Source organism: Conger conger, chromosome 14 (assembly GCF_963514075.1).
Source record: "Conger conger chromosome 14, fConCon1.1, whole genome shotgun sequence".
Lineage (NCBI taxonomy): Eukaryota > Metazoa > Chordata > Actinopteri > Anguilliformes > Congridae > Conger > Conger conger.
This window is the reverse complement of record NC_083773.1, coordinates 8436136-8459275: the sequence shown is the minus strand read 5'-3', so window position 1 is coordinate 8459275 and position 23140 is coordinate 8436136. Positions and strand designations below refer to the sequence as shown.

The window sequence follows — 23140 nt, the reverse complement described above, 5'->3', positions numbered from 1 at the left end:
GGTCCCTATGGCCCAATAGTGAATTTGGAATGAGTTCCCTGACACTGCGTCTCTTGAAGGATTAATCACCACCCCTGTAAGGTGATAAGTCCTTCACACTAACATAGCTTATGTCTTTGAAGGGAAACTTCATTCAACCGATTCCCGGTGGAGCCGCAATAAAATCCACACCGCCGTTGGGCCCTTGAGCAAGGCCCTTAACCCTGCATTGCTCCGGGGGAGGATCGTCTCCTGCTTAGTCTAATCACCTGTACGTCGCTCTGGATAAGAGCGTCTGCCAAATGCCATTCATGTAATGTAATGTAAGTAGAGACAAAGGGAGGGGGTTTACCACACAATAACACCAACACACTTGACGTAAACAAAGTGCATCTTTGAACTCTTCCAATCAATCTCAAGCGGAGAATTGCACTTGTAAATCGCTTTGGATTAAAAGCGTCTGCCAAAAATGTAAAATGTAAATGTAAGAATGTCCACCTTTGATTACAGTAATGGAACTGCAGTCCAGATTTTGTGCTGGGGTCCCAGCTCTGTAGCAGGGCAGAGGTTTCACCATGCCTCCGGTAGTGTCCATCAGCAGATGCGTCTTGTCATTGCGTAAATTGAAAGTCTCCTCCTTTGTCCTGTTTCTATCTGCAATGAGGAAGTTCTCCAGACTTTTGCGCTGTGCTAAGGGTAATGTGAGAGCCCTGTTGTGTCCAGCCAGTCCGTTAGAGCCAGCTTCCCTTCTGGGGACACTTGTGTGTCCATACCTAGGTATTTTTGAAGTGAGGGGCAGGGGTGGTATTGTGAGTAAGTTTTAGACATATGGTTTTATCAGAGCTACCGATCTTGTGTACACACATAATATCCTTTTCATATTTGGGGTAAAATGTGGTAATCTACCAGAAGCTGTGGTTTTTTTTTAAACGTCAAAACAACTGTCCATACACATATTTCTGCAGTGAATGAAACAGCCATGACTATGAACTGAATTAGTAGGAATGACAACAAGAAGGGCATTATATACAGCAAGTTATTTGCATCATCCATCTATTATCTTAACCCGCTTATCCTGAACAGGGTCGCAGAGGGGCTGGAGCCTATCACAGCATACATCGGGAAAAAGGCAGGAACACACCCTGGACAGGTCGCCAGTCCATCACAGGGCACACACACCATTCACTCACACCCACGGGCAATTTAGACTCTCCAATCAGCCTAACTGGCATGTCTTTGGACTGTGGGAGGAAACCCACATGAACACACGGGGGGAGAACAGGCAAACTCCACACAGAGAGGCCGGGATTCAAACCCAGGACCTCCTTGCTGTGAGGCGGCAGTGCTTCCCACTGCGCCATCCATGCCGCCCTATTTGCATCATGCAATATTATAAGTCACTTTGGGTAAGAGCGTCTGCTAAATGAATGTAATGAAACGTAACAAAATTGTGACACACCTCGACTCCTCCCATGACGCACAGTTTGGGAACCCCTGCCTTAGATTATGCTGAGTGTCAACTCAAGTCGGATGGCTATGGATGAGTAATGGCTGGTTTAAATGCTTTTCACGGTTTGGTTGTGCCAGCACAGTGACTACACACAGCCAACTAATAAAATTAAATTGAATAGTTATGTTGCCAACAAACAAAACACTTGTTTGCAAGTGACACTACTGTCACTACACTCATACATTCTGCTCAACACAGCACAGAAGTGTACACATACAAACACGTGCATAATGGGCATAAACGTGGCAAAAAAAGGGTGTGCTAATTAACTATTTGGATAGGCTTAAACCAAAGAAGGGATTGAGTAAAATAGTAAATGCTCAAAACACGCACGCATACACAGGAGTACTTATTTCTGAAACCATTCAAACGAAATGTTATCTACTAACACTAAGAATACATCGTGTTTAGGGTACCATTTCACGCGTAGACTATCGCAGACCGTTTTGAGAGCAAAGTATATTGCTTATATTGCATAAGACGGAAAAAAAGCGAACGACAATGTGATTATTTGATGGAGCCTGCGTCAGCGCTCAAGGACACGCGCCTCCTCTGAAAGATATAAAGGCAGGCAGACTTCTTCACAGAGCTGAGGAGTGGACGTGCGGGTGCGCTTGGACACCTTCTTCCCATGCTCTCCATGAACCGCTTTTTTTGCGCACAGAATCCCCCTTTCCGTTTCCTCCGTGGATCTGAAAATGTAGGCAATAAGCGGGACGAATGATAACGTAGAGTATTCCACTAACCACTGCCAGTAACTCCTACAGACATGGATACGAATGAAACGCGGTCTCCTGCGCTCATCGATTTATTTGACTCGAGAGTTTTTGCGCATGAACTCCTGGCTCCGTGGAATCTCTCTCAACTTCCTGCGGACAACTACACGCTGCCTGAGTTGGAGGACAGCTTGGATGTCAACACGGATATCTACTCCAAAGTCCTGGTCACTGCGATCTACATCGCGTTGTTTGTGGTAGGCTGCTTGGGGAACTCGGTCACGCTGTACACTTTGTTCAGAAAGAAATCTCTCCAGAACTTGCAGAGCACCGTGCATTACCACCTGGCTAGCCTCGCGCTGTCGGACCTTCTCATCCTCGTGCTCTGCATGCCCATCGAGCTCTACAACTTTATCTGGGTCCACCATCCGTGGGCGTTCGGTGGCGCCGTCTGCAAAGGTTACTACTTTTTGCGGGATGGCTGCTCCTACGCCACGGCGTTCAACATCGCCAGCCTCAGCGCCGAGCGCTACATGGCTATCTGCCACCCGTTCAAGGCGAAGAGCATCATGTCTCGCAGTCGGACCAAGAAGCTGATCAGCGCACTCTGGGCGGCGTCCTTCCTCTTGGCCACGCCAATGCTGTTTATGATGGGGCTACGTCACGTGGGAGAGGAGAGTATCTGCACCACGACCGCGACCACCCTGACCGCCAAGACCGTGTTTCAGGTGAGAGAGGTGCCGTCCCGGGCGCGCTAAACAAGACGTCCACTTGTTGTCATTCATACGCCAAAACAATATTGCGAAAAATACAATGACTGCGCGGTAGGCAAATTGACATTGGAAAGTGTCTTTCATGTAAATAACAGCAAAATCGTTGGTCAAAAGAGGTACTGCTCAAAATGGTGCTGAAATAAGTGTTCGGTTGCCATGGTTCTGTATTTGTTTACGTCTAGTTCTACTGTAGGCTACTTGCGCGACGAATCTTACTTGTATGTCATCACTTTAATACACCTTTATATTTCCAAAAAATATATAGAGGGTTCCACTTCCTGCCCTTAAGGCAAGTCTAATGTCAGTCATTACTAGTGATCTTCGCCGCATGTAAAGACATCTACTTCCAGCAGAGATGTCTTTCAAGACGGCAGTTACAATGCCCAAAGTGCACAAGCCGTCACCCAGTAGTTATAGTCTAATAGTGTCAATAATGGCACTGACATTCAAACATACGTCACAGCCGTCTCCATCACCAGATCTTCAGTGAATGGAAATTCTGGAGCAACACCAGAGACAGTGTTTTTCTCTTTTTTTCTTAATTTTTTCTCTCTCTCCCAATTTGGTAGGCAATTATACCCTATCTAATCCAATTAGTGCTAGTTGGGGATGCACCGCCTTACGACCCCGTCCCTCGGCGGCCCAGTAGGATCTTGCGACCCTGAGATCGACACGCCTTCTCCAAGCCGTCTCGCCTCAATTAGACCGAGGCGCTGTATGCGGCGATCCCGCTAACCCTGCCAAGTCCAAACTCGGCTTTTTGGATTGAACCCCGGTCCTCGGTGCGCAACTGCAACGAACTGCAACCGCAAGTCCGCTGCATCTTAGCCTGTTGCGCCACCGTGGCTCCCGAGACAGTGTTTTTCACATCCATCAATGAAACATCAACCGGTACTCATGGAAAAGTGAGGTCCTCCATCTTCTCCTGCAGAATTGCAGATGCTGATGGACTCATACAGGGTATACTGGCCCCTGAAGATGCAGCACTCCATTTAGTGGGAACAGAAACAAATCAAGGCACTCTTCTTTAGTATAGACAAACCGAGCACTTTACTAGGTATTTATTAGACTTATTTTTTAGACTTCAACTGCTGTAGCTTATCCACTTAGAGTCATGATGCGTTGTGTGTTCAGAGGTGCTCTTCTGCATACCACTGGTGTAATGTGTGGTTATTTGCAAATGAGCATAAAACTACTTTCTCCTGAATATCTTTTCCATTGAGTTCAACAGGAAAATGTGTCAGGAAAAAAACAACTGTTTTTGTATCTACTGCATGTCTAGCAGCAGCAAGGTGGTTTGAGGCTCATATGATACCTTGGACCCTTGATGACTTAAAGCCATTTAGCGAAGAAATGTGTTCCATACTGTATCAGCATGATTTGCAGCTGAATCTAGTCCCACCTCCCAATTCCCATAGAGATCCATTAAAATGCAAAGAGTATTACTAACACCTATAGGACGACCTGAAAATAAGATATCTAGACTCTGATGTTGATGGGACACAGACATCAGGAAGTCATGACTTGCAAATCACTACTTTCATTTACATAACAGTGCTGTGTCCCAAACATTATGGTGGGGGGGGGATGACTATGTATAAAAGCAGCTGTAATTTCGACATGGTAAAACCAAAATGCATAAACATTCCCTTTATTAAAATTATTGACAATGTGCAATTTAACCAAAATTACAAATCTCAAATTGTGGAGCGAATAAAGGAATGATGGGTCACTCAAGAAGGCTGCCTTGATTCCTTTCTGTTGGCAACTAATTGAGTAGACCGTTTTCAATAAGCAGCTCCTTTACCGAGTGCTTATTATGTTTTAGCATCCTTTTTACTCCCTTTTTACTTTCTTTACTCCATTTAGTGGCATCACATTGGTGTTTCCGTTTCCGTTCATGCCGTTGTAAGTGGTGGGAGCTGAAGTAGTATTATGAGCAACGTTCACCCGGCCATTGATCCCACAGGCGAGTAAAAGCATCACATGAACATCAGCAGCCATCGTCACACAAGCCTGATATCTGTATTTATCCTGTACCTCTCCAATGTGCATACACCTACACGCACTGTCCACCTGTGTATATACTCGTATATCGATACACAGAGGCATACGCAGATGCCCACTGAAACACAGACATTCGTGTGTACCTCTACAAAAATACACAATTCAATTCAATAACGATATATTACATTACATTACATTAATGGCATTTGGCAGACGTTCTTATCCAGAGCGACGTACGGTTGATTAGACTAAGCAGGAGACAATCCTCCCCTGGAGCAATGCAGGGTTAAGGGCCTTGCTCAAGGGCCTAACAGCTGTGTGGATCTTTTTGTGGCTACACCGGGGATCGAAAAACCAACCTTGCATGTCGCAGTTATGTACCTTAAGCACTACACTACAATACCACCACTGAGACTTCCGTGATGAGTCCGCTGGCTGACGCATCTCCATTCACTCCATTCATATTTACTTGCAAATGAGCATAAAACTACCGTGCTGCTGACAGATATGCAGTAGATATGAAAATAATGGTTTCTCCTGAATCAAGTGCTTTAGCGGCAGACTCCTGAAGCTGTCAGTTCCTCTCCCGCCCGAAAAAAAAACACTGAGCGCAAATCTATTAAAACCCTTCGGAAGTGAGTGCGGGAACGAACACGACACACAGACAGGACAAAGAACAACAGTGGCGCTGTCGCACGGGGGGGGAAAACAAACAGCGTCTGAAACCCGGCGTTGGAGGAGAACAGGACGGGGGGCTGTCGAGGGTCTCGGAGAGGAGTAACAAAGGGTCGCCATGTTGACCCGCTCACAATGTCCCAGTTGAGGGTCATTAACACGTGCACAACAGACGAGTGCTGAAGCAATGCCACAGCCGCCCACGCCCAGAACAAAAGCCCCTCCGCACCCACCTCTGTCTTCTCGTGCACATTATAGACATCAGCCCCACTTCGCTGACAGCCTCGCTCACCGTTATCAGAGTCTAATTGAGGGATAGTTCTTCGGGCACAGATAAATCTCAACGCACGACTGCCGGGAGGGGGTGACGACATTCCCTCTGCACACATACCTGCAGTGTTGTTCTGCACGAGGCTCAGGCCGGCTCATTCCTGTGTCTTTAATAAAATAACATACGGTACATGATTGGGTACAATGCAATAGTAAAAAGGTACAGCCGGCGGGTTGCCGGTTTGATTCCGCCCTGTGTCAAAGTGTCCTTGAGCAAGATGCCTAAATGGTCCTTATGAGCTGGCTGGCAGCCAATTGCTGTCGGTGTGTGTGTGCGTGTATGAATGGGCGAATGAGAAGCATGAATTGTACAGCGCTATGGATAAAGGCGCTATATAAATGCCGACCATTACCATAGCTGTCACTCATCGCCCGTGTCTCACCCACTCTGCTGAAGCACAAGCACATGAGTAACTGTCATGAACAGAAAGGTATGAAGACGGGTTACTCACAGAGCATTCCTGCTTCCTGCTTGTGTCAAACCGTTGCCTTTGACGGACCCAATGTTTTGGCCATGTCTCTGATAGATTCATTCATTATTTATTCCATCACGTTTGGTATAAAAAGGGCAGTAATTCCTAACTGGACAGAATTAGCAGACGCTATTTAACGGGGTCCATCGAGTGACGGGCCTAGAATGTGGGGTCATGAGTGAAACCATCTGTGTGACAGAGACAGGGAGAGGGGGAAGCGGACGAGGAAGAGAGATCCAGATGAAGAGACCAAAAGATTGTGAGAGAGAGAGCAAGAGAGAGAGAGAGAGAGAGAGTGAGAGAGTCCACCTCAGAGATATTTTGTTAGCTGCTTTAAATAAGTGGGGGAAATTGAGTTGAAGAGAATACCCTGTTCATCAACATAAATTATTGTCTCTGGCGCTCATTTACATTAACAGCTGCCAAGTAACCTTATCTGTTCTTTAGTCACAATTTCTCAGGAACCTTCAATTGGAAAGAAGGATGAGGTGTAATTCTGAGGTGTAATTCAGACTTTATGGTTCATGTGCTATTAACCGTAAAACATTTACAGCTCTTTTCCAGTCCCCTGTTAGAGAATGTCAGATCAAGCAGCAGTACAGCACAAGAGCACAATTCAGATTAGCACAAAACATACTGCACAGAGATGAATCAGCTCTTCAGTATTGTGCAACACAGATCAGCCCAACCCACCGCATCACAGCATAGCATGGTTACAGCACAGCTACCACAGAGTATAGCTACAGCACAGCTAACACACAGCATAACTATAGTGCTGTGTAGTTACAAAACAGCTACCAAACAGTATAACTGCAGCACAGTATAGCTACAGCACAGCTAACACACAGCATAACTATAGCACAGTATAGCTACAGCACAGCTAACACACAGCATAACTATAGCACAGTATAGCTACAGCACAGCTAACACACAGCATAACTATTGCACAGTATAGCTACAGCACAGCTACCACAGAGCATAAGTATAGCACAGTATACTTACAGCACAGCTACCACAGAGCATAAGTATAGCACAGTAAAGCTATAGTACAGCTACCACAGAGCATAAGTATAACACAGTATACTTACAGCACAGCTAAGACACAGCATAACTATAGCACAGTATAGCTACAGCAAAGCTACCACAGAGCATAACTATAGCACAGTATAGCTACAGCACAGCTACCACACAGCATAGTTGCAGTACATTAATCCAGTGTGTGTGTGTAGCCGTGTGTGTGTGTGTGTGTGTGTAGCCGTGATCCGCAGGTAGCTGTTCTGCATTAACATTCACATCACATTACAGTACCGCCATTTAGGAGGCACTCTGACCTAGAGCGACTTGCAGTGCCAGATAACGCAAGTCCATCCACATGGGATTTCACAGCAACAGTGTCATAGACCAGGTATAGCAAAAAAGCACTAAATGTAATGGCAAATGGTCGGCATTTATATTGCGCCTTTATCCAAAGCGATTGATGCTTCTCATTCACCCATTCACACACACACACACACATACACACACACACCAATGGTGTGTGGCTGCCATGCAAGGCACCAACCAGCTCGTCAGGACCAGCTCACATTTGGGGGTTAGGCGTCTTGCTCAGGGACACTTCAACACACCCAGGGCGGGATCGAACCGGCAACCGTCCGACTGCCAGACGACTGCTCTTACTGCACGAGCCAATGCCAATGTCACGATTTGAGCCAATGTCACAATGTGCGCCAATGTCGCGATTTGAGCCAATGTCACAATGTGAGCCAATGTCGCGATATGCGCCAATGTCACGATGTGAGCCAATGTCACGATATGAGCCATGTCACGATGTGAGCCAATGTCACGATATGAACCAATGTCGCGATATGAGCCAATGTCGCGATATGAGCCAATGTCACGATTTGAGCCAATGTCACGATGTGAGCCAATGTCGCCCCCAAGATACAACGCAAACCTTGAATTGACACATGACAAAAAGAAATGCACACAGAACAGAACGGCAACAGAAGGGATTCGAGTCCAAGTACAAGTCCGTGCGACAAAGCTTCGTTCCTCTAAGTGTCGACCGCGTAGCAGTTTCAGCGGCGACGGGGTTCGGCAGCGACGCGCCGTGGAGCAGCCGGGAGCTCAGGGGGCCAGGGGCCCAGGGGCCAGGGGGCCAGGGGGCGGGCGTGTTCGAGCTGAGAGGGTTTAATCCGGGGATACGGGGAGAGCTGGCCCCCCGAGACCAGCGGCACCGCTGCTGCTCATTCCTCCACTCTAATTAGGGACAGACCCAGACCCGGGACAGCTCTCTGAGCAATCAGGCACACTGTCAATTAACTGTCAGGTAGAAAAGGAAACGTGAGTAGCAAATGTTTTAACCCTTTAACCCCTCTCGGTAATGTCGACTGAAATGGCTCGGGCGGTAAGAGCGCTCGACTGGCAGTCGGAGGGCTGCCGGTTCGATTCCCATCCCGGGCTGTGTCGACGTGTCCCTGAGCAAGACACCTAAACCCCTAAATGCTCCAGACGAGCCGGTTGGTGCCTTGCATGGCAGCCAATCACCGTTGGTGTGTGAGTGTGTGTGTGAATGGGTGAAAGAGAAGCACCAATTGTACAGCGCTTTGGATAATGGCGCTATATAAATGTCTACCATTCATAATGATGTAAGATTCTCAGGCTCATCTCCTGAGAGTATCCGTAACTGGGTCGGTTTGGCCATGCCGCCTGTACAGTGTAAACAGTTAGTATGCAGAGTCATGTCTCTCCAGGAGTTTTTCATTTTCCAAATATTGAAAAGCTTCCTTTGAAGAACACATGTTTCATTATTCTAAATTACATTGGCGCTGTGTTGTGCCAGGATGGAAATGTTGTCGCTGGCTGCAATTGACAAAAAAAAGTTTAACGTTCACCTCTGTTGTATCTACAGCGAAACGCCAGAGGTCTCGCAAACCAATTGTCTCAGGAGGAGCCGAATTACAGTGAACAGAAGATTAAAAATGTTTAATTTCCCTTGCACTGTAGACATGGCTCCCAAAGTGATCAAAAAAAAAAAGTTCTTGCAAATAAAATTGGCCATTGTTCCGCTCCCCGGCTGTAATCGTGGGCGTTGGGCGTACGACTGAGGCTCCCCTGCCCGTTTCCATGGCCGCAGGTGAACGCCATCCTGTCGTTTGCGGTGCCCATGGCGATAATCACCGCGCTCAACGGCATCATCAGCCGGCAGCTGCTGCGCATGTTCCGCCAGGCCGCCCAGGACTGCAACCTCTGCGTCGCCCGTGGCAACGTGGCCGCGCTCAGCGTCGCCGTGGAGACCAACCGGGTGCGATCGCTGCGCCACGGGGTCAACGTCCTGCGTGAGTACCGCAGCGCCCCCTGGGGGGCCACGCTACACACACCGACACGGCGCGCCCGGTCACAGCGGGAGACACGACAGGGGGAGAGAAATGAGTCAGCGGGTCTAAGGCCAGGGGTCGGCAACCCTGGTCCTGGAGAGCCGCAGGGTGTGCTGGCTTTTGTCGTTACTCAGCACTTAATTGATCGATTAAAGCAGTGGATTACACGGTTAACTCGCCTCACCTGGTTTCTTGGGTATGAATCAGTTGCTGGTATTAAGGCGAAAGCAAAAACCAGCACACCCTGCGGCTCTCCAGGACCAGGGTTGCCGACCCCTGGTCTAAGGCAAGGGGTGCACAACTCCTCGGTCCTCGAGGGCCGGTTTCCATCCATCCGTTATCTGAACCCGCTTATCCTGAACAGGGTCGCGGGGGGGCTGGAGCCTATCCCAGCATACATTGGGCGAAAGGCAGGAATACACCCTGGACGGGTAGCCAGTCCATCACAGGGCACACACACACACACCATTGACTCACACACTCATACCCACGGGCAATTTAGACTCTCCAATCAGCCTAACCTGCATGTCTTTGTGACTGTGGGAGGAAACCGGAGTACCTGGAGGAAACCCACACGAACACGGGGAGAACATGCAAACTCCGCACAGAGAGGCCCCGGCCAACCAGGATTCGAACCCAGGACCTCCTTGCTGTGAGGCGACAGTGCTACCCACTGCACCATCCGTGCCGCCGTACTGGTGTTCGTTCCAACAAATTGCTTTGTTTTTGATTTGCTGACAGCTCTATAAAATACCCTGGTTCAACCCTGTACTTGAGCACAGTAAAATCATTAGCTTACACTTGCAGTCTGCAGCTGTAGCCAGTACTCATACACACGTCAGATAAGCTATGAGTCAATGAAGGCCCTTGTTTCCCACCCCCCCGGGTCTGAGTAAACGTTCAGAGTTATTCAGTGAGCAAAACCTTGACTCTGCAGTGCACATCAGGGATCTGACAGACAGGGCCAGGACTGGGACACACAGGTTCACTTATACAGGATGGGTGGAGGCAGGAGCAGCTGAGCATTGGAAAGACTCCAATGCGGCTTTCAGTTCGACGTTCAGAAACGTGGACAAAGTCTCAATGCACTCAATACCATAGGCTGATCCCTACAGCCAACATTTCCTGGGTTTTTACCATTCCCTGGTTGTCAGTGGGCGGCACGGATGGTGCAGTGGGTAGCACTGCCGCCTCACAGCAAGGAGGTCCTGGGTTCGAATCCCCGTCGGCCGGGGCCTCTCTGTGCGGAGTTTGCATGTTCTCCCCGTGTCTGCGTGGGTTTCCTCCGGGTACTCCGGTTTCCTCCCACAGTCCAAAGACATGCAGGTTAGGCTGATTGGAGAGTCAGATAATGGATGGATGGATGGATGGATGGATGGATGGTTGTGAGTGAGAGCCCCTGGAATCTCACTACAGCTCAGATGCACCACTAGAGTCACACAGCGCAGCTCCTACTCTCAATAAACTAAATGAAAGCAGATGATTTTCAGTCGCATGTTATCCCCACACAACCGAATCTGACTATCTGGAGCTGCATGCTCAGTAATTGGTATGAATGAGTAAGATGCCTTTTGAGGAGCAGTTGAGATGGGGAAAAAACATTATATTACTTACACTACATTGTATTATATTTTATGGGAAATCAAGCACTGCACTGCTACCTAACACTGCATTTTCAAAGAGAAATGGTACTTCGACTCACTTCCACCCTCTGAGACACTTTGCAGATGAAACATTAAACTTACAGCGTTCATTAAAAATTGCCGTGAGCACAAAACAGTATGTGCTTTAGCATACTTCACAACCCAGCTCTCTTAATCTGGTTGGAGAATACCGCCCCTCTCCACCACAACCGTCATTCCGGTGAGTGTCCTGACAAACAAAATGGCCGCCATGCATCACTCAGGAGGGTGCTGATCTGAGTTTCCTCAGTCTTCAGCGTTCAGCTGTTAATGAGAGGCGCTACATACAGTACATACCTGCATAGCCTATCCAATATTCAATAGACACCATCTGCAGCGATTAAGTACTGTACGTCACTGACGAACAAGTAATCTAAAAAGCAATACAAACATAAAGACAGATTTGTCTTTTTCCCCGGACAAAAAAAAAAAAAGTCCTAACAAGAGACCAAATGGGCATCCCACAGCAGTACCTAAAAAGCCTCATTCCACCAAACGCCCAGACATCACCCAGACACGTCTCTCTCTCTCCTGCACTTATTTCAGTCACAAGCGATGTGCTTGTTTTCCTCCCCGCAGTTTATCACCTTCACAGCGTGGAACTAATCTTCCCCAGCAATTCTTGCGTGTCAATTCAAACAGGGGAGATAATGGCGGCGGCACCGAGGACCTTGTCTCAGGAAATATTTTCCATTAACATTTCGTTCGGGTCATTTGCCACGAATGTCCCCCTCCAAAGTGTCACAGGTTGAGAGAGGAGGCTTAAATCGCCCCTGCCGTTAAGGCCGAGGGCGGGACGCAGAGACAGGCGGGCCTCTGGGAGCCGGGTGAGGGGGTAATGAGGAGCCTGGCCCTCGCTCGTTGTACAGCAGGACACCGGCAGGCTGTCAAGGCGTTGCCTCCTACCGCCCTCCGTCTGCCGTGCTTCATTAATTAATTTGTCGCGTTTTAATGAAGACAAACGTCCCTCTCGGTCGGAGCGGTGAAGACTCGTTACTCCAGCGGCTTCGCGGGCGTTTTCCCCCGCGCTCATCTTGTGACCGTTTCAGATGCCGGGAAATGACTGCTGTTCAAGCCGGATTCTGCCCTCTGGAGACGAGCGTGTAAAAATCATGAACCTGGTTATAACTGCAGAGTGACAGCGTGTATGTGCGTGTGCCCGTGTGTACGTGCAGTACGCAAACACACAGTATACCGCATAGGCCATATGAATTGCATAAATATTGCAACTCATTTGACTGAACGCATAGGATAGGCTCTGTTTGCTTAAAGGAGTAACATGGCGGTTGAATGTGACACTTGCCAGTTGTCTTTAGGCAACAACAAAACAATCATTCAGTCATTTAAATGTTTGTGACTGACGTTACGTATTTCAACACCAGCCCTGTCAGCACAAATGGTTGACCTGGGGTTTTGTTTGCTATGAATAAGTTACTCATAACCTCTAGTAGGAAAATTATGAAAGACACAAAAAAAATCACGATGGAAGGCTATGAAATAAAATGAATTGATGTCTTTTGAGACTGACGTTACATGTGGACTAGACTCATCTTTGGGGCCATGTACTGGAAAAATTAATTCAAAGTTTCTCTTGACAGATGTAATTATGGTAAAGTAATCCATTTACTGTGATCTCAAAGAAAACTTTCATCCTGGAGGCCAGTTTGTGTGTTGCTAAGGACCTCTCAAATATATGGGCAATTCCATTCTGTGATGATGTTTAAGTGGCACTTATTTGTGGGAGCCACATGAAAAATATGAGGGGCCTCTTGGACCAAATCTATCATTTCCAGTAGCTTTTAGGCCTTATAATGTTAGTACACCAGTTAAATATTTTGGTCCATGTCCACCTTTTGATTGATTTTCTCTAATAGTCCTTAAAAGGCACTCTAATTTAAGTGAACCTAACATTAGTCAAATATTTGCATTGTCTTGCCTGGCCAGCAGCACAAACTGTGGGTCAGGAGTTATAGGGGAGGGATAAGGGGAGTGGTTATCCTCGTGTGACACACTACATGGAGAACGTTCTCAACAGGTTGAAAATAGGATGATAACTTAAAAACGCTTCTCCAAAATTATTTTTACATATTACATATTACATATTTAATACTTGCATCGTGTTTCTTCAATGCCCTCTTGTGAAAATTGCATGTAAAAACCTAGAAAGTGTGACCAACCACCATGTCACTCCTTTAATGCCCAGTATCGATGTCACTCCGTAATGAATGACACACAAAACGACTAATCAACTTGAGGCTGAAATTGGACGTAGAGCTGGAACAGAATTTGAAGATGAGCAATAAGAATCGACCGGTTTGTGGCATCAGGCACAGAATCAACCCCCCGGGGGGAAGGGGGGGGTGCAATCACAGCACGTCTTTTCCTCCCACAACCCCCCCCCCCACTCCCCCTCTCTCTCCCCCCCCCTCTTTCTCCCACCCCTCCACTCCCTCACTCTCTCTCCCACCCCCCCTCTCTCTCCCACCCCTCCACTCCCTCACTCTCTCTCCCACTCCCTCACTCTCTCACTCCCTCACTCTCTCTCCCCCCACTCCCTCACTCTCTCTCCCACCCCCTCTCTCTCTCCCCCCACTCCCTCACTCTCTCTCCCACCCCCTCTCTCTCTCCCACACTCTCCCTCACTCTCTCTCCCACTCCCTCACTCTCTCTCTCTCCCTCACTTTCCCACCCCCCCTCTCTCCCACACTCTCTCTCTCCCTCACTCTCCCACCCCCCCTCACTCTCTCTCTCTCCATCACTCTCCCACCCCCTCTCTCTCTCTCTCTCCCTCACTCTCCCACCCCCCCTCTCTCTCCCACCCCCCCTCACTCTCTCCCTCACTCTCCCACCCGCCCTCTCTCTCCCACTCTCTCACTCTCTCTCTCCCTCACTCTCCCACCCTCTCTCTCTCTCTCTCTCTCACTCCCTCACTCTCCCACCCCCTCTCTCTCTCCCACACTCTCTCACTCTCTCCCTCCCTCACTCTCTGGAGCCTGTGCTTCAGTTATTTCACTTGACAAATAGAAATAAAATATTTATTTTAACATGCATTTGTCACCCGCTTTAACTGTGTAGTCAGTCTTGGTCTCCTGTCATGACTGGGCACGCACACACGCACACACGTGCACACACTCTCTCACACACGCGCACGCACGCACAGAAACACACACACACACACACACACATGCACGCGCACACACCCATCCGTTTCAGAGAAACATGATGGCAGCTGGCATATGAAGCCGGCTCACATCCTGAGGCCAGACAGGCAATTAAGGCCCAAAAGCAACCGGGATTTTCTGTCCACAGGAACTGACATCATATTTTTAAATAATGCAATGCTGGAACAAGCATGAAAACATGGGAGTCTAATCAATGTAATTTGGAGTAATTGCATCCGGAAAACCCAACCAGGAAACCGACTCTTACCCAAAATTCACCTGTAGTACCAGATAGAGTCGAGCAGAGGCCTGGATTTTAATGGGCTTCATGCCAGAAACCGCTCGTACGAACAGATTTGTTCTTAAATCGCGCGTATGGGTGATTTAACAGAACTCGGCACATTCACTGATTTTCTCGTATTTAGAATTTTTTCTCAGGTCTAAATAACATTCACAAGTGGGTCCCAACCTGTGGTAGGAGTCGTGCCAGCAACGCGAATCCCTTTGTTTTCTATGGAGAGGGCTCGCACTGGATGACGGTTACATGTGCATGACTCACAAAACTCGGATCAAACGTTCAAACTCGGGCGCTGCAGATCAAATATGAATCAAGATTCAGCAACTTCATTGCTTATTTCTCGCCCGCAAATGTTTTCAGAAACATATTTTAGTGGACTGTTTAGGAGAAATAAGAGAAGGTTTATCAATGGTCCGCCATATTGTTATGTCTCGGGGAAAACCAATGAACCGCAGTCTACCCAGTCAGGTACCAACTATGTGGTAGACGTCCCTTGTTCTTGTTAACCCCTTTGGCCATCTATCTGACAAAACAGACCTACAGTACAGCATGCTGAATTATAATGGACATTACAATGGAACAGCACGGTCAAGTCCTTTGTTTTTGCTATACAATGAAGAATTGAGTTTTAGGTCAAAAGACGTACACAGGATGACAGATCTGAATTTCAGCTTTTATTTCCTGACAGGTGTTTCTTCTTGCACAGATGTGTCCTGTTAGATTGATTGGTTAAACAATAAATAGTTCTGAATGTCTACTCTTGTTTCTAGCCTGTGAAGACTGCATTTGTGTTAGGAAAGATAAACCAACATGAAGACGAGAGAATTGTCTTTGGGAGAAAAGAAAGCCATTTTAAGCTTAGAAAAGAGGTCAAATCATTGCATAAGCATTGGGGATATCTTGTACAACAACTTCTGAAAAAGAAAGAAAAGACTGGCGTACAGGTCGACCAAGGAAAACAGCAGCAGTTGATGACAGAAATATTGTGAGAGCTGTGAAGAAAAACCCAAAAAAAGTCAGTGACACCACAAACAATCATCACAAAGTATCACAAAAGAAGAACACAACAGAAGAATATGTTCCAAGTAGTTTAACACGTCTAGGTGTAAATACCAGAAAATGTTGAAATTCTGAACTCACGTCTCATCTTCATCTTTTTACCTCAACCCCAGATGTATTCAGTGTCTGGCAAAAACAAAATAATTGGCTTTGCTGTTCCAGTACCTTTGGAGGGGACTGTATTAATTTAGGACAGTTTTCTGAAGTTAGGAGCGCGTGTTGAATCTGATGTGGCACTCATGTGAGGCCGTTGTATCAAAAAAGTAAGAGAGATATATGATAATACGAAAATGTTCATGCATGAGGCTTATTATTTCTACTGAGCCAAAGTACATGTGTCCACTGGGCTTTAAGATTGAGTCTCAATGCCGCTGGACCAATACCCAGACTATACAAGAGGCTGCACACCCTAGACCAGACAGAACAAATGGAAGCACTTCAACCTTTTAGTCACGTCAAGTAAAATTCCTGCAGATTTGAAAAGAAACATGCATTTCTACAAAAATTCAGAACACTATTCATCAATGTGTGAATGTCCATTCTGGTTAGCTGGCAGGCCATTGACTTCAAATATACCAGCACCTAAATAATTAAAGTATTTGAAATATGTATTTGATGCAGGTGTGACAGGAGCCTGTCTGAGTGCCACATTTTTAGTCTGCTTTCTAATCTGTGTCTAATCCTTTTTTTTTTTTTCAATGTAATGTTTTGCCTTGTCTCTTTGATGGTTCCTTTCACTGACTGCGTCGTGCACTGAGCATTGCACCGTTTGGAAAGCGAAGGACAGCACGGGGGACGACCCGCACCGGCAAAACAAGAAACGGAGAAGAAGAAGGCCGTCACGCATCCTTGAGCATGCAGATGAAATTGGATCCATAACACATCTGCGAACGTTATGAAGCGTCAGCAAGGCATTTCCAAGGAGACGCCGGCGGAGACGCCTTTAAATTAAACCCGAGACTAATGCGAAAATAAACCCTCACAGGAAACCCCATCAGCGGAGCGAGCTACTGCACCCCTATAGGTGCTGCCATGAATGCCCACTACAGCAGAACCAATGGCTGCTCCCTCCAGACAGCTTGAGCTGCAGAGAGGACACGGTCACTCTCCCTCACTGGCCAGAGTTATAGCCCAGGCATTCCCAGCCACCACTTATGTGGCCGTATATCAACTGAAGCACACGCAGTGAAGGGACGTATATCGCTCCCGGAATATCATCCAGGGAATAAAGTCTTCAATCAGCGGGCTACAGTCCCTGCACCTTTAACAACCCGGACCACCCTCTATGCACACTGACTGCATGGCATGATGCATGCTTTAATAAAATGAGGCGGTGGTGATTCTTCCATATTTTATTTTTATTTACATCCATATGTCACACGCTGTGTCACTCCCCTGGGAGGGAGAATTTCCCCCCCGTTGTTTGACGAGGGAGAGAGAGAGGGAGAGGGAGAGGGAGAGGGAGGGAGAGAGAGAGAGAGAGAGAGCGCCAACACCTGCACAGAATAAGTAAAAGGTCTTTGCCCTTCCCCCTCATGGGTTCCGGGCAAAACGAATAAACCAACACAATAAACTAAAATAAAAAATGCTAAATAAAGTGAAACCAAGAGACAGCTTTTCAGTTTGCCGCGAGGAGCGGTTTTGAACAAAATGAAATGAAAACCTCCACCGCCAAAACTGTCTCTCTTGAGGTGATCTCCTGGTCTGGGCCCGTACTGTGGAAACAGGCGCACTTTAAGCTCCTGGGCTGATTACTTAACGCAGACCAGGCACGTGTGCGCTCTCCACCATGAGGCGGGGACCAAGAACCTGCTTCCCGAACAGACCGAGTCTCACTCCATATTTACCTGAGACGAGCTAAAACTCGTGCTGGAAATACTGGCGGTTTTAGCACTGAGATTTCACTGCAGACGGCTCTGTAGTTCTGTCTGCCAGGGATTCCTCTGTATCTCTCTTCTTCAATATCCCCTCTTCTCAGTCCCTGCATCTCTCCCCGCTCCCCTGCTCCCTCCCCCTCCTCCTCCTTCTTCCTGCAGGGGCCGTGGTCCTGGCCTTCGTGGTGTGCTGGCTGCCGTATCACGCCCGGCGGCTGATGTACTGCTTCGTGACAGAGTGGACGGAGTGAGTGACAACGGTGTCTCCTCCCTTTTCGCAAAGTCCCCGTCTTCCTATCCACGCGGTCCTCTCTCACCTCCCCCTTCGTCCTGTTACACTCTTCCCCAATTCCTCTCTTCTCCCCGATCCCACTCTTCTTCTCCTTCGTCTCCTTCGGAATGCCTCACTTCTTCCCCTTATTCTGTCCTGGTTTCTCAGGACAGAAATGGCAGAATGATTGCACTGCGCATTTATAAGTGCTTTGAAAGACCCACCTGCCATGCATTTAACATGTCCAATGGTTGTCTATACATAATTAGTCCAGGGATTAAAGCAAGAAAAAGATTGTGAGCCTGAAAAGTTGTCCAGGAGGAAATGTGTCCTATGTGTTGCATTAAATATAATATTAATTTAAAACTGCTCTATGTCTGAAATAAGGCATGGTGCCGGATAACTTTAAGCCCTGTACTAAATCTTGGTTCAGGTTGCACAAGACACAGGGGAAACTCATAAATCACAGAGGATTGTGGGTAGTGGGTAAATAAGCACAGGTTTGGTTCTGCCAAAGGGAAGCCATTTCCGGGATCAGAGCTAATAACCCCCCTGTTCAGTCACATCCATGTCACAAAGCATCAGATCCCAGCAACACTGATATCAGAGTCAGCGTAGCCACCGTGCATCTTACATGTGCTGCAGATCAGGGGAGCATTGCGTCCACTTGCAGTAACCTCCGTTGAGCTCCTGAACAAAAGCAAAACGGAAATGAGGAATTAAAAAAGCCCACGTTATTAAATTACTGTATTTTCTGTAAGGAATAGTGGACAGATAAGACAAACAATAATAAACAATAATCACCGTTCACACAAGTTAAATACTAAAACTTGGGATTAACTCAAAGTGACAGAGGATTAAAAACAGCGCAGTGACATGCGGGTGACATCACCAGAGTTACTGCCTCCATCTCTGCGGCTGTTAGGTTTCACAACAATCCTGTGTGAGACAAACCCAGTTCCTGTGAGACAGCGCGCACAGCACTCCCTTTTTTTAACAAGGGAGCCCCGTTCCTTTCATGTTTCATTTGGGCCTTATTCAGACGGGGAGAATTCAGAGCGGGCAGCAGAGAAGGGATCACACATCACATTACATTACATCATTGGCATTTGGCTGACGCTCTTATCCAGAGCGACGTACAGTTGATTAGACTAAGCATGGGAGACAATCCTCCCCTGGAGCAATGCAGGGTTAAGGGCCTTGCTCAAGGGCCCGACGGCTGTGCGGATCTTATTGTGGCTACACCGGGATTAGAACCACCGACCTTGCGTGTCCCAGTCATTTACATTAACCACAACGCTACAGGCCTTAACCACGACGCTACAGGCCTTAACCACTACGCTACAGGCCTTAACCACGACGCTACAGGCCTTAACCACTACGCTACAGGCCTTAACCACGACGCTACAGGCCTTACCCATGACGCTACAGGCCTTAACCACGACGCTACAGGCCTTACCCACTACGCTACAGGCCTTAACCACGACGCTACAGGCCTTAACCACGACGCTACAGGCCTTAACCACGACGCTACAGGCCTTAACCACGACGCTACAGGCCTTAACCACGACGCTACAGGCCTTAACCACGACGCTACAGGCCTTAACCACGACGCTACAGGCCTTAACCACGACGCTACAGGCCTTACCCACTACGCTACAGGCCTTAACCACGACGCTACAGGCCTTAACCACGACGCTACAGGCCTTAACCACGACGCTACAGGCCTTAACCACAACGCTACAGGCCTTAACCACTATGCTACAGGCCTTAACCACGACGCTACAGGCCTTAACCACGACGCTACAGGCCTTAACCACGATGCTACAGGCCTTAACCACGATGCTACAGGCCTTAACCACGACGCTACAGGCCGCCCCAGAAGGTGCCGCGGCGGGGATCACACCTCCCCCCGTGGCCCCGGTGGGCTGGATCCCCCGTGTGGCTCGACAGTCAGCCGCCCCACGGACTGCACCGCGCCTCTCTTCACTCCAGCGCAGGCCCACACCTGCCGCCTCACAGGCAGCGCTGAGCGAACAGCGTGCTGGAGACACGCAGGTCAGGGCCTACAGACGACAAATTAGCTCATTAGCTAACTCTGGCACGTTTACGTCGATGTTGTTTAATTGTCCCGGATAAATGAATTAAAAATGTAAAAATGTAAAAATTAAAAAGAATATTGCCATGCTGAGCACATGGACAGTGCTTAAATGGCAGATTCAATCCCAGCACTACGGCCTATTGTCCCTCACTCAGTATCGTGGACATGAGGGGACATACCTTTGTATAATATATGTAAATAAATAAAAATATGCTGCGTTCTACAAACACAGATATTCAGAGGTATTTTTTAAACATTAAAACGGGCAATGATCCAGCCCCAGCTTTGTGAAATTCAAAGTGAAGGCGCTTACTTTGAATGAGAAGTCAAAATCAAGATGTCAGGCTTTAGTAAATTAAACAGAGTATTACTAGTAAATGAAACAGGATATTACAAGTCTGTGTGGCAAGAAAAGGCCTAAATATTATTTGTATTTTATAATCCCATTTATAGTCCTCATTTCTTTAGAGTACCCCTTGACCATGGGCTGTAAACCTCAAGTTCAGAATTTAAATACAAACATCAGGGAGTCTTGAGGATAAAGAGACCGCCAAACACAGTCAGAATTTTCATAGAATATAAACATAGGCAATTTTTTTAGGTTAATTGCACCCATTTAAATTGTGTTCTGTCCAATCAGACAGGTAGACAGCTCTCAGGTTACTGAACCGAAATGTGTTTTCTTGAGTGAGGACAACATCCTGGCTGTGGATTCTGGTCTGAAGCACACATGCTGAGTAGCAGTAAATGGGATGGGAGGGCAAGGGTTAATGAACCTTAAACCAGGCGAGTTATCCCATCTCATTAGTCACTCATTGTTTGCACCTGTCATATTCTTGAGCCTTCCGCCGCAGAACTCCCCAAACCAACCCTGTGGTGTCTGTCTTCCCCACAGTGGCCTCTACGACTTCTACCACTACTTCTACATGGTGACCAACGTGCTGTTCTATGTCAGTTCTGCCATAAACCCTGTCCTCTACAATCTGGTCTCCGCCAACTACCGACAGATCTTCTTCTCTACACTCCACTACTGCTGCCTGCCATGTTGCTGGGGGAACCGTCACCAGGAGCATCTGCAGCAGCAGCGCCACCCGCTGGCCAGGCAACGCCACAGCACCTCCAGCTGCCACACGCTCTCCACCAACAACGTCAAGGAGACGATGTACTGACCTGGCTCCTTCCAATCACTTAGTTCTACCTCCTTGCTTCCTTCCCTCACTCCTAGTTCAACCCAGTTGGAGGAGGCAAGGAAAAGAAGCAAGGAAAATGTATGGAGGAGGGAGGAACCCAGGAAACATTTATTTAGGCAAATCGTTTTTCAAGCAGATGGGGAGATCAACAGGTTGATCGTTCACAGTATACGTCACACGCTCCGAAAAGCTACTTCTGCAAAGGACGTGCTTGTGTTTCCTTGCTCAAGAATCCTTCAGGTGCCTCCGGCCCACCTGCACCTTCAAGGAGCATTTACCCATTTAGATTGTCCTTAAAGATGGCAGGCTTTGACTGATTTCCAGGTCAGTCGAGGACCAAGGAGACATGGGAGGATAAAATAAGTGGTTGGAATCAGCCCAAGCTCTCTCTGTCTCCCTGTCTTTTGGTCTCTCACCAATCCATCCGCGCTTGCCTGCTCATTGATCCAAGCTTGGCCCAGCTTCACAAACTGGGCAGTCAGGCCCAAAATGTTTCAGGAAACAATGCAAAGTCAACGGATTGAGAATGATTGAGAACGCGAAGCAGCTAATGGAATCAATTCATTTTCCCCATTCTGGACCAGAATGCAATGTAGCAAATGGAATCAATTCATTTTCCCCGTTCTGGACCAGAATGCAATGCAGTTAATGGAATCCATTCATTTTCCATTTTTGGGCCACAATACAAAGCAGGAAATGGAATCCATTCGTTTTCTATTCTGGTCCAGAATACAAAGCAGCCGACAGAATATTTCAATCAGAAGAAGGCCAAGATGTAGGCCAAGCCCTGGCCATAGAGTGCATATATACTCATTAGAGAAGGAAGGGACTGAGCAAAGGCAGCATGCAAGCGTCACACTCTGCTGCAGTCCCACTCCATGCGGCTGCCTCACAAAGCACAGCGTGTGTGTATATACGGTAAATTCATTTGTGTGTATGTGGGGCTAATGATGCTGCTGTCGCGTGGACACGTGTGTTGACCGGCGAGATTGTGAGACCCGGTTTTGAGCGGCGAGATTGTCAGACCCGGTTTTGAGCGACGAGATTGTGAGACCCGGTTTTGAGCGCCGAGATTGTGAGACCCGGTTTTGAGCGGCGAGATTGTGAGACCCGGTTTTGAGCGGCGAGATTGTGAGACCCGGTTTTGAGTGCCGAGATTGTGAGACCCGGTTTTGAGCGGCGAGATTGTGAGACCCGGTTTTGAGCGGCGAGATTGTGAGACCCGGTTTTGAGCGGCGAGATTGTGAGACCCGGTTTTGAGCGGCAAGATTGTGAGACCCGGTTTTGAGTGCCGAGATTGTGAGACCTGGTTTTGAGCGGCGAGATTGTGAGACCCGGTTTTCAGCAGCGAGATTGTGAGACCCGGTTTTGAGCGGCGAGATTGTGAGACCCGGTTTTGAGCGGCGAGATTGTGAGACCCGGTTTTGAATGGCAAGATTGTGAGACCCGGTTTTGAGCGGCGAGATTGTGAGACCCGGTTTTGAGCGGCGAGATTGTGAGACCCGATTTTGAGCAGCGAGATTGTGAGACCCGGTTTTGAGTGCCGAGATTGTGAGACCCGGTTTTGAGCGGCGAGATTGTGAGACCCGGTTTTGAGTGCCGAGATTGTGAGACCCGGTTTTGAGCGGCGAGATTGTGAGACCCGGTTTTGAGCGGCGAGATTG

The 23140-nt window shown here is 47.9% G+C and overlaps 1 protein-coding gene across 1 annotated transcript; it reads left to right on the top strand.

Annotated features, from left to right (window-relative positions):
• The first annotated feature begins 2258 nt into the window (after window positions 1–2258).
• LOC133110124 (neurotensin receptor type 1-like) lies at window positions 2259–22368 on the top strand. The gene is made up of 4 exons (XM_061220003.1): window positions 2259–2933; window positions 9600–9801; window positions 18077–18161; window positions 21182–22368. The coding sequence occupies exons 1-4, from the start codon at window positions 2259–2261 to the stop codon at window positions 21453–21455; spliced, it is 1236 nt and encodes a 411-aa protein (XP_061075987.1). The 3' UTR covers window positions 21456–22368.
• Window positions 22369–23140: the final 772 nt, after the last annotated feature.